Raw genomic sequence first — 11,769 nt, 5'->3', positions numbered from 1 at the left:
TACGACCTTCCGACAAGCAAAGTCGGTGGGGAATCCAGATCCACTTAACAACCGTGTTACTAATTTAACAACTGCCGTGATTCACAAAGGTGGCGAGAAAAGTCGTAAAATGGGGCAAAACTCACTTGACTAATTTCCCGTACGTTAAGGGCTACCTGTAGGAAAGACAAGGCTGCTTTAAAAGTTGCACGGAATGCTATAACGCACCTCTCTATGCACTCAGCATCTTTTTACATTGTTTGAATACTTTAGCCACCACGCTTAATCCTCATTTCCCCCCCCCCCAAGAAGGCAATGTCCACAACCTCATGAGTTTTATAAAAGCAGCCTCAATTAGTAAAGAATATTTTTTTTCTGTAACTTGCTTTTGGTACTCGGGGTTTGTTTTTTTTTTAAAAAAAACCAAGGAGTAACACCCGCTTTACTAGTCCTTGTTCAGCAAAGATCTCTGGTGTAGCTTTTCTAAAGCAGAACAGCATGAGAAGAACGGGGAAGTGGCTCGATTCTTGTGTTACTCTGAAGAACAATAAAATGTCCATCAGATTCTCTGCTGTTACGTTTCTCTGATAACAAGAATGGGAGACGAAGTTGAAAAGTAACTTGGGGACATGATGATGCATTCTGTAAGAGCGCTATATATAATAGGACGAAGAGTTACGAAGAGTAACTTGGGGACATGATGATGCATTCTGTAAGAGCGCTATATATAATAGGACGAAGAGTCGTAGCTGCGACATTCCGATATCTTCAACTTTCCTGCTGCGTATATGTAATACCGTATACGCGGCGGCTCAGTGGCGGAGACGTTGAGCTTGTCGATCAGAAAGGTCAGCAGTGGGCATGTGAGGCAATTCACTGGAGAAAGCAATTAGGCTCGGAAGGGTTAGCAGTCACCAAACAACACGGCGGCTGGATACCATCCGGGTGACACTAGCCAGAGCATAAAACAACTCGAAGAAGTATGTCAATGAAGACTCAACCATTCAGGCCAAAGGTGTCTAAAGGTTGACTCATGGCAACGGGACCAAACGTTCTTAATCTGAGGTTTCGTGGCTCATCCAAGCAACGTCATCAATCGGAGCAAAATTAGTTTAACAAAGGTCCAGTAGTTGCCATGATTCAACTTTCAAATTCAAAGACGTACCGTATTTTTCGGAGTATAAGAGGCACCTTTTCCCCCCCAAAATGAGGGTGAAAATCTGTCTGCATCTTATACACTGAACACAGCATTTTTTTTGCCTCCAGAAGCCCTGCCCCCTTCACCAAAATGGTCATGCAGAGCCTTTGGGAGGCCTGCAAAGTGCTCCTGGGGGCTGGGAAGGCAAAAATGAATGAAAAATAGGCTGTTTTTTGTTTGTTTTTGCTCTCCAGCCCCCAGGAGTACTCTATAAGCCTCCCAAAGCCTCTGCATGCCTTGTTTTTTTTGCAAAAAATGAGCACGTTTTTGGCTTATTTTTGCCCCACCCCAGGAACACTTTGTAACTCTCAAACTCAAACTCTCTGCATGCCCCATCCTTTACAAAAAATGAGGTGTGCAGAGGGTTTGGGAGACCTGTAGAGTGCAAAACATTTTTTTTTTAATTTACCTGTTCAAAATCTTGGTCCGTTTTGTATCCGGTACGTTTTACAGTCCGAAAAATACGGTAGTGCAAGATCAGAAGATGTGGAGAAACCTGGTCCATAGAATCGTCAAGATTCAGACACGACCGAACAAATAACATCATCATTAATAAACATTATATTATTTAGTATTTCAAGCCTTCAAGAATACTTAAACATGACCTTGAACAGTAATTCTTTTAATAAGTAGTTGGCTGAAACCAGAAATTAGCCACATAAGATCCTGGCAAGTAAACCAAGAAGTCCCACAATGTCAACTACGTTAGCTTTCATTCGCAAGGAACAATTTACGCTGCCTGCACCTTTCCCGAACTAAGTTTAAATCTATCAGCTTCCTATCCATAATGCTCAACTCCGATCACTTACTGCATACAGGAGGTAGGAGGAGGAAGCCAACGATACTTGCAAAAAGATTCCAAAAATATTACAATTAAAAAGTAAATAAATCCAGGGAGGCAGCTGAAACCAGTGGCCCTCCAGATGTACAATCCCCAGAATCCTCTACTGCTGCTCCCAGTTGGCTGCTGGGAATTGTAGTTCAGCCACTTCTGGAGGGCAAGAGATTCTGCAGCTTTGACTTTTGGCCAGGCGTGCTCAATTTCTGAGCCACCACACATGAGCTTTTGACTTTTATTAAATACACAAGAAAATGACCTGAAGGAATAAAGCAGGGCCCCCCAACCCTGGGCTTCAGGGTTCAGAAGTGGGGTGCAGAAGTGGTGTCCGTGCACACATCGCCGCTTGTGTGAGTAGTGGACAAACACATGTGTCCCCTCTGTGCGAGTGGCAGGCGTGTGTGCCTGCCTCTCGTGCAAATGGAGCTGCCCGTGCTCTGCGGAACCATCCCCTCCCCTCCCCCACCGCCCGGGCTGCAATACCAGAAAGGTTGGGGAATTCTAGAATACAGGGCCCGTTTTTACAGGTAACAGTCTTCCTTTTATTTACCTCTTCTTGCAAGATAGGAGGTCAGATTCCTTTCCTATATGAAAGCAGACGGAAAGAGTTACCTTGGAACTGCTTTCCAACAGGACAACAAGATTTGGCAAAAAAAAAAAACAGTCAAGTTTTGTTAACACCAGGAGACTTTTTCGGAGGATGGTCAGATGGGAAAGTAGAAAGCAGCTACAGTACAATAAAAATTCAAGTTGTGTCAGATTCAGACTGATCTTTTTAAAACCCTCTTATGAACAGTCTTTCATAGCTTTAGGGAGAATGGAATTTAGGTTGCCCATAGCAGTTACCCCTCCGCCAGCCTTCGGAGGATGGAGGCCAGACCTCCTTTTGCAACCTTCAAAGGGGTCTTTTCTTCTTTGTTCTCAATGTCGAGGCTCGCCCCGTGGGACACCAGGAGCTTCGCTTCGTCCACCCGCTCTTCGTCGCATGCTAAGTGGCTGTCAAGAAAAACCAAGAATTAATTCCTTTCGCGGGCTCAGTTTCAGCAAAGGGCCCTCGTCCGTATTTCTTTTTCTACAGTTTTTATAATAATGTCAGAGCAAGAGTTCTGAGGAAGCTAAAGGCTTGCCAATTTATTGATTACATTTATTTTCAAGGTTGACTCAGTCTTCCATCCTTCTGAAGTGGGTAAAATGAGGACCCCCAGATTGTTGGGGGCAAAATGCTAACTCTGTAAACCGCTTAGAGGGGTGTAAAGCAAAGTGAAGCAGAACATAAGTCTAAGTGCTATTGCTATCTTCCTTCGTCTCTTCTCTCCTTCCTTCCCCTCCCCTCTACTTCACTAAACAGATGGCTGTAAATCGAGGACTACATGTAGATAACATTTTATGGTTGGACTAGCTGGATACCCGTGCTCCGCTACGAAACGATGTGATCGGGCTTGATAAATCGACACTTACAGCTTGAAAATTAATGAGTAGTTATGATCGGCCTCTCCTCTCCCCTTCTCTCCCTTAGGTTTGCCCCACAAAAGCATCTCATCTTCCCTTCTCTCTCTCAGGCTGGCCCCATTGATCCTCTCCTATCCCCTTCTCTCCTTCAGGCTTGTCCCACAGAAGCCTCTCCTCTTCTCTCCCCTTCTCTCCCTCAGGTTTGCCCCACAGATGCCTCTCCTCTCCCCTTCTCTCCCTCAGGCTTGCCTCACAGATGCCACTCCTCTCCTCTCCCTCAGGGTTGCCCCACAGAAGACTCTCCCCTTCTCTCCCTCAGGCTTGCCTCACAGAAGCCTCGCCCCTCCCCTTCTCTCCCTCAGGCTTGCCTCACAGAAGCCTCTCCTCTCCATCTCTCCCTCAGGCTTGCCCCACAGAGGCCTCTCCTATCTTATCCCCTTCTCTCCTTTGGTCTAAGTCCTTAGCATCAGAGTGTTTTTCAGATGGGGAGGGGGAGTAGAATGTCTAAACTCCCAGTGCAGGCCAGATGAATCACGCGCTGGCCACGCCTGTGCCCAAGTGTTTCTATACTATAGGAAATACTAATGATCTGATGGTCATTTCAAAAAATCCTTTCTTAGCAAGCACCTAGAAGCAAAGAGGAACCTACGTGCCAAATTTCAAGTTTGTAGGCTTTACGGTTCTGGAGATTTTGTGATGAAGCGTGAGTGGTATTTCCCTTATATATATATATGGTATTTCCCTTTTATATATATATAGATTTATATGCATGTTTTTCACTATTGTTAATTTGAAAAACAAGCACGAAACTTGGATAATGTTGGTTTTGATGATGGGCTGAGATGGGCAGTCTAACCCACAATAACAGAGTTAGAAGGGACCTTGGAGGTCTTCTAGACCAACCCCTGCTTAAGCAGGAGACCTGCAATCATTCCGTGAGTGGTTTTTCGCTTATATATATATATATATATATATATATGCGAAAAACCACTCACGGAATGATTGCAGGTCTCCTGCAATATGGATATATATGGATAACCTGCCCTGCAATATGGATATATATGGATAACCTGCCCTGCGTTAATGTCCAAGCCTTGTCATAAATAAAGGGAAGCATCCATCCTTACAGAGGCGTGTTTCCTTCGGAGTCCTGTAAGTTGACCGAAGCCTTGTGCTTCAGAAGGATCTGTATCATTTTCTGATTGCCTTTGGAAGCTGCTCTGTGTAACGGGGTTGAGGCCAAGTGATCCTTTGCATCTGGATTAGCTTTGTTCTCCAGCAGCATCAGCGCAATCTATTGGGGAGAGGAGAACAGGATGACCGAACCGTTGGCTTTTGAGAAGCAGGGAAAAGAACAAAGCCACTGCGCAAAATCTAACCTATAAAGGAGAAAAGACTATAAAGAACATAAGTGAGCGATCAGACCAGGTGAGCACTCATTGGTAGTGTCATCGTGCAATGAACAAGGACATACATTCAATTTGGCAGCTACCCTGTTTCCCTGAAAATAAGACCACCCTGGATAATAAGCCCAATCGAGCTTTTGAGCACATGCGCTAAAATAAGCCCTCCCCGAAAATATTGCAACACAGCAGCAGCCATGGGGTGACCATCCTCACCACCACCTGCACCACGAAAATAAGAAGACCTCCCCGAAAATAAGGCCAAGCGCTTATTTTGGGGGTCAAAAGAAAATAAGACTTGTCTTATTTTCGGGGTAAACACAGTACTAAGATAGTTGGACGAGCAGGCACAAAAACAGCCAGGGAAGGGATTGAAGCCTGGGAAATGGCCCGCTTGTCACTCAACAGAATTCCTGGTTTACTTAATGACTTAATAAGCCAGCCATCAACACCCCAATCAACATCTAAAAAGCCACATGCAACAGGCACCACATAAATACCACAAACAGGACAGCCCAAAGCACAACTCTGCTAGAGAGAGGTTCTTTGAGGATGGACTCCAGCACGAGTCCGAGAGCTCGGAAGACTAATCCTCTGGTCCTGGTGACTGACCCAGATTGGATCCTGTAACCTTATCCTGGGACACACTTATTCGCCTTCATTTGTGTAAGACTACAGAGGCTAACACTGATGAGGTTTTCTAGTTTGGTAATGAAACGTCTGGAAGAAGACAACCAAGCTTGTCTGCCTGTCATGTTACCATACATTTCGGAGTATAAGACGCACCTTTCCCCCCCCCTAAAACAGGGTGAAAATTTGGGTGCGTCTTAAACACTGAATGTAGCCCCGCCCACCCACTGGCCTCTGACTCCCAGCAATTTACCTCTTTGCAGCAAACCGAGGCTTGCGGAGGCTTCAATAAACTATAGCAATCCCTGCAGCCTGTAACAGCTGATGATCGGGAGAAATTGAAAGTGAAACTTGCTGTTTGCTGCAAATTGCTGGGAGGCAGATTTTTTTTTTCTTGTGCTAATCAGGCCGTTTGCTGCAAGGAGGTAAGTCAACAACTATAAATGCCTATAGACTGTTCACATTATTAGACTTATTTTTCAAAGATTGCTTTATTATTATTCTAGACAACTTAACAAAATGAAGAAGCTTTTTAAAATAAATGCTTAATCTGAAGAGGCCCCGTGCTATTGTTTTAAAAAGTGCTATTCTTTTAAATAGCAGAGAATAACTATACTTCCAGAAAGCACATCAATTTTAACAGCAACTGTACAAGTATAGTCTGAAATATAACACTACCAACAGTGTATATTGTCTGTACTGTTTGCTGTTTGTTGCAAGGAGGCAAATTGCTGGGAGGCAGAGGCAGATATTTTTCCCTTGTTTTCCTCCCCAAAATCTAGTTTACATATACTTCGGAGCATCTTATACTCTGAAAAATATGGTATGTAACAGCTTAATGAAATTGTAATAAGCACAGAATAGCAAGGTTTTCAACTAAAAGATAATTAAACGTAAGCTAATACATTTGAATGAGATTGTATAGTATTTGATAGGCACTAAGAGATGAGAGAGAAATGAATATTTGATATAGATAGGATAAGTACTAAATGAGTAATTATATGACGGAAAATGAAGGGGGAACTTGAAATATATTCTTAAAATTATTAACATGAAATGTTTATTGAAATGAAATTACTAATACCATCAACATTAAATGGAGCCTGCTCGGACGCTGAAATACACCATGCAAGCGAAATGAAGAGAGTGGAAGAGAGAAAGGGAGATGAGAGGAGGAAGAGAGGGGTTAGGAGAGAGGGGGGGGAAGAGGAGGAGAGAAAGGAGTGGAAAGAGGAAAGAGGAGAAGAAAGGGAAGTAGAGAAGAGAGGGATGTCAGAGGGAAGAAAGGAGGTAGGGAGGAGGAGAGAGGGAGTGGAGGCAAGAAAGCAATGGATAGAGTATAAATACGGTGCATGGAAAGCAGAAGAGCAAATGATAGTCGTTGGGGATTGATGGTAAGAGGAATTGATATAATGTTGAATAATACAAAATAGTGTTGGTTAGGATGCAATGGTATACACGTGGTTATTTGTATGGAAATTTTAAAAAAACGTTTTGGGGGGGACAAAAAGAAGGCAACCAAGCTCAGAGTAGCATCAAGGATCTCTCAACATCTAACCTCCTGCTTGTTCTTCGACGCGGCGTAATGCAACGGGGTGCAGCCGTTCTGATTGGTGGCGTTCGGCTGAGCGCCTTTCTGAAGGAGAGCTTTCACAATTTCATCCCGGCCGGCCGATGCAGCAATATGCAAAGGGGTCCAGCCAGCCTGGAGAAAGGAAGAAAAAAGACGACCGTATTGTTCGGAGTATAAGACGCACCAGAGTATAAGACGCAGCAAGGTTTTGAAGAGGAAAATAAATAAAAAAAGTTTTTGCACTCTGCCCTTTTCCCCCAAAAACAGCCCCCAAAACAATGGGTGATTGGCTATATATATATATATGGTGTGTGTGTGTGTGTGTGTGTGTGTGTGTGTGTGTGTGTGTGTTGTATTTGTGCTTTGGGCATACCAGGGGTTGTAACACATATACATATACATACACACACACACACACACACACACACACACACACACACACACACACACACACATATATATATATATATATATATATATATATATATATATTTGAAGGATGAAATTCTGCAGTAAGTAAAGGAAATATGATAAAAATATGATTAGCAGTGAAATGCTAGAATCAAATAAGGAAAATTAAGGAAAATACATACGTATTTTAATCTAAATATATGTATTAATAGTAGAATTATATGGATTGAAAGGAATATGAATAGACGCATTTTAAATGTATAATTGATTGTGATTTATTTTTAAAATTGTATACTAAGATATTGAATAATGGAAGAATGAAGGTTGAGATTTTGAATTAAATAAGGGAAATATGAATAATATAACAGGTGAAAAACACGTCTTTGAATGTAATAGCGATATGAAAGGGGGAAAAGTTAAAATAGGGACAGATGTAAGAGGGGAATAATGGTAGGTATGCGTGTGTGTGTGTATATATAAATGTATACATATGCATATATACACATATATACATGTACACATACATACATGCATACATACATATAATTAATATGCTAAGATATATAGAAGAATAGAAAGGTAGTTTAGAAATGAAGGGTATTAATAAAAAACCAGAAAGTCCAGTTGCATCTGGAAAAAGGACTTTTAGGACAACCGTGACTTGAATGACTGAGAATCTCCATAGACATAATCACAAGATGTTTCCAATTTCCTCTCTGCAAGAATGCTGTCATAGCAGCAGGCACTGGCTGGTGGCTTTTGCTCACTGGCCTTCTGGAATGTCACAAATCATGCAGTTCATGGATATTTCAATTATTTAGGGGCAGGGGGGATGCGGCAGCTCAGCAGTTAAACACACTGAGCTTGTCAGCTGGAAAGCTGACAGCCTGGGTTTGAGAGCTCAGCGCTGCATGCTGGAGTGAGCTCCCGTTCCTTGCCCCAGCTCCTGCCCAACTAGCAGTTCAAAAGCATGCAAACGAGAGAAAATTAATATTACCAATTCAGTGGGAAGGTAATAAGTGTTTTGTGCTGGCCACATGACCACGGAAGCATCTTCGGACAACGCTGGCTGTCTTGGTTAAGAAACAGAGATGAGCAGCGCCCTCTAGAGTCAGACAAGACTAGATAGGGGAAACCTTTACGTTTAGGGCCAGATACTGTTGTGGCTGGCCAGCAGAACAGGTAGCAGATTCGGACAGTGAAAGGTTGGGGAGGAACAAGGACCAGTCCTGGAGTCTGGGGAAGGCTCTGACGAGTGCTCTGTGTTGGAGGCAGAGAGGGGGTCAGGGCTGTCAGACAATTATCAGCTGCCTTCGGAGTTGGATATCAGTGGGGCAGAGGAACAGCTGGAGCCTGTTCCCAGTGTGCGCATGCACAGAGTTCCCAGACGAAGGGAACAGCTAAGGAAAAGGGGTCGACTTGGGAAGAAGGCCACAGGTGGACGTGAATGGCCCCTCCCATAGGGAATAAAAGAGGAGCGAAAGGGGAGTGGCGTCTGCAGGAGACAATGAGTTCACTTAATTGGTTCATGACTCTCCGAGACTCCTTGCCAAGATATGCAGATATTGGCCTGGCAGCTCTCCAAGCCAGTTAAGGTTTGTGACTATAAATCCTCCTTTAAAAGACTTTGCTGGAGGTGAATGAGAAGAATTCACCGTAAATTAATAAAAGGTTTTTTTGTCGGGACAAGGAGTTTGCTTCAGGCTCTTGGGAAGCATAGGTCAGAACAGATAACAGGTTGTAAAATGGGGCAAAAGTCACTTAGCAAATGTTTTGCTTAGCAACCCAAAAATTTTGGCTCAATTGTGGTTGTAAGTTGAGGACTCACAACCCACCAACTACTGAGATCCAGAACCACAGTAATACACCAATAACGGTTACATCAACTAAGAGTTCCTGGCAGAGAACAAGATGGCAGAAAAGTACATAGCCCATCAATAGTTCGTAAATATTATCTTCTTACTTATTATTTTTATTATTTATGTATTAATTAGTGTGTGTGTGTGTTTCAGCATAACTCTGGACGCCTGGGCCATTAAGAAGAGCAAGTGCAGCATCCTAGAACGGCAATTGTTTGTGATGTCATGGGAGGGGAAAGGGAGAGCCTGGGCCGTTAAGGAGAGTGAGTGTGGCGTCCTAGAGAGGCAAATTGTTTGTGATATCAGTTCTTTCGCAGCTCCCTCTGGAAAGTAGCCGTGATGTTCGCCCTCCAGTAGACCAATGGAGAAACGCTTGATGGATTTGGGGCAAAGTGCCAGGATTATACACAGGGGGGGAAAGAGGAGCACATGGGAGGGGGAAGGGAGAGGGCAAGTATGATGGGCATGGGAGTAGGGGGAAGAAAAGCCCCTCTCCATGGCTCCCTGTCAGACAAACGCTTCAACGTCTATAAATACCCAGGCAACGCCGGGTTATCAATCAGCTAGTAGAAAATATAAATAAAGGGCGATACTTACATCATCCTTGTCGTTAACAGGCACTCCCAGACTTAGCAAAAAGTCAACGATATCCGAATGACCAGCTGAACAGGCCCAATGTAGAGCTGTCCTATGGTCCTGAATGGGAAAGACAAGATAATGTCAACGAACTTTTTGTTTGCAGACACGAAGATACAGCAAGGGGAACAGGATGGTCCTGTGAAGAGACCATTTCATCCTTCAAAACAGCTTCTCCTACTTAAAACCCTCCAAACAAGTGAACTTCAGTTCCCAGAATTCCCCAAACTGCATGGTCCTTATTGAGAATTCGGGTGCCGAACCTTTTATCTGGAAGTTGGCCAGCTAGGTGAAGTTTTCTTTCTATAGGTCACTCTTTTCAAAGCCACACTTTAGACTACAGCTGCTGTTCTTTAAGAAGTATTTAAGAAAGAGCCAGGGCGGTGCAATGGTTAGATTGCAGTAGGGCAGGCTAACTCACTGCTCACTCCAGGAGTTCAATTCTGAACGGCTCCAGGTTGACTCAGCCTTCCATCCTTCCGAGGTGGGTAAAATGAGGACCCAGATTGTTGGGGGCAAGAGTCTGACTCTCTAAACTGCATAGAGAGGGCTGTAAAAGCACAGTGAAGCAGTATATAAACCTAAGTGCTAGTTCTACCTCAAGCAAGCCAATATGTACACATTTTATTGTTGGATTTTGCACATAAAATCCCGAAGAAACCACCTTTCATTTGAGAATGCCGATCTTGAACATTTGTTCTAATGAAAATTTTGTGGGGGAAATGGTATTTCCAGGAGGAATGACTGTGGTTTTGTCAATATGCTACAGAAAGATTCTTCTGTAGAAGATTAGTCTATGCAACAGTGAAAACATTGGCTCTAGAGTTGATAAACCTAGCAGTTTTGGAAGTAAATGGGACTAACCCCAATCAAAAGGGTAATTACCAAAAGAAATATTCATAGGCTATATAGCCCATCAGATGCAAGGAATTGCATGGCAAGTTGGTCAACTTTACAGGCGCAATATACCTACTAGTGTATAAGAATTCTGCATGTCTCTTGCAAAAAGAAAACTGGTTTGTTGAATAAGCCACAATACAAAACCTCTTTCAAACGAGACCCTTTTAAGCTACAATGCCTGATCCAGGCTCAATGCACTGGACCAAATCTGTGATAGGGAAGCCATGTTTAAGCCGTGCAAAACAAGCTAATAGAGGGTCTGCTGGACAAGCCAGGATCCAATAAACCAGGGGTCTTCAAAGTTGGCCTCTTTAAGACTGGTGGACTTCAACTCCCAGACTTCAACTCCCAGAACCAGCATGGCTGGCTGGGGAATTCTGGGAGTTGAAGTCCACCAGTCTTAAAGCCCCCCCCCCCCTTGTAGCAGACCAATGGTTTGAGGTGCGTCAAGGCCACCAAGACCGACCACGCTCTCTCCCGCTTGCCGGGCCAACCTGATCGGCGCGTGTCGCCAGGCTCCGATTGGCGTCCAGCCGCTCTTTGACCTCCTCCAGCTGCCCCGCGTAAGCCAAGTTACACAGCTCCACGTTGGACACGGAACCTGCGCCGCCTTGTCCCTCCATCCCGGAAGGTTCCTCCCAGCGCGCGCCTGCGCAAACTCCCCGACGCTAGAGTGGGGTGGAGCCGACCGTCCCCCCTCCCCAGCTCCACCAATCCAGAGGGGCGATCGCCAGACGAGCAACCAATAGACGCGCCGTTCCCACCCACCCCGTCCAGCTCCTCCCACTTCCCCGAACGTGGGCTTCCCTCGCGCGCAGGCGCCGCAGGAAGCACCCGAGGGGGCTGATGGGAATTGGAGTGCGCGGAGCTGGGAGGGCCGCGGAGGACGACGC

At 44.4% G+C, this 11,769-nt stretch overlaps 2 protein-coding genes across 2 annotated transcripts in view; one reads left to right on the top strand and one right to left on the bottom strand.

The window, feature by feature from the left end:
* The window catches only part of RAB39B (RAB39B, member RAS oncogene family), a 404,112-nt gene that overhangs the window by 250,189 nt on the left and 142,154 nt on the right, over nt 1-11,769 (top strand). The window lies entirely within an intron of this gene.
* On the bottom strand, nt 1,779-11,553 carry PSMD10 (proteasome 26S subunit, non-ATPase 10). Its single transcript, XM_081963708.1, has 5 exons — nt 11,371-11,553; nt 9,938-10,036; nt 7,056-7,202; nt 4,592-4,758; nt 1,779-3,011 (listed from the first exon to the last, which is right to left on the bottom strand). Exons 1-5 carry the CDS (start codon nt 11,497-11,499, stop codon nt 2,858-2,860), a joined length of 696 nt encoding a protein of 231 aa, XP_081819834.1. The 5' UTR covers nt 11,500-11,553; the 3' UTR covers nt 1,779-2,857.

The sequence above is a fragment of the Natrix helvetica genome (assembly GCF_964273705.1).
Source record: "Natrix helvetica genome assembly, chromosome: 11".
NCBI lineage: Eukaryota > Metazoa > Chordata > Lepidosauria > Squamata > Natricidae > Natrix > Natrix helvetica.
This window is presented reverse-complemented; position numbering and strand designations above follow the sequence as displayed.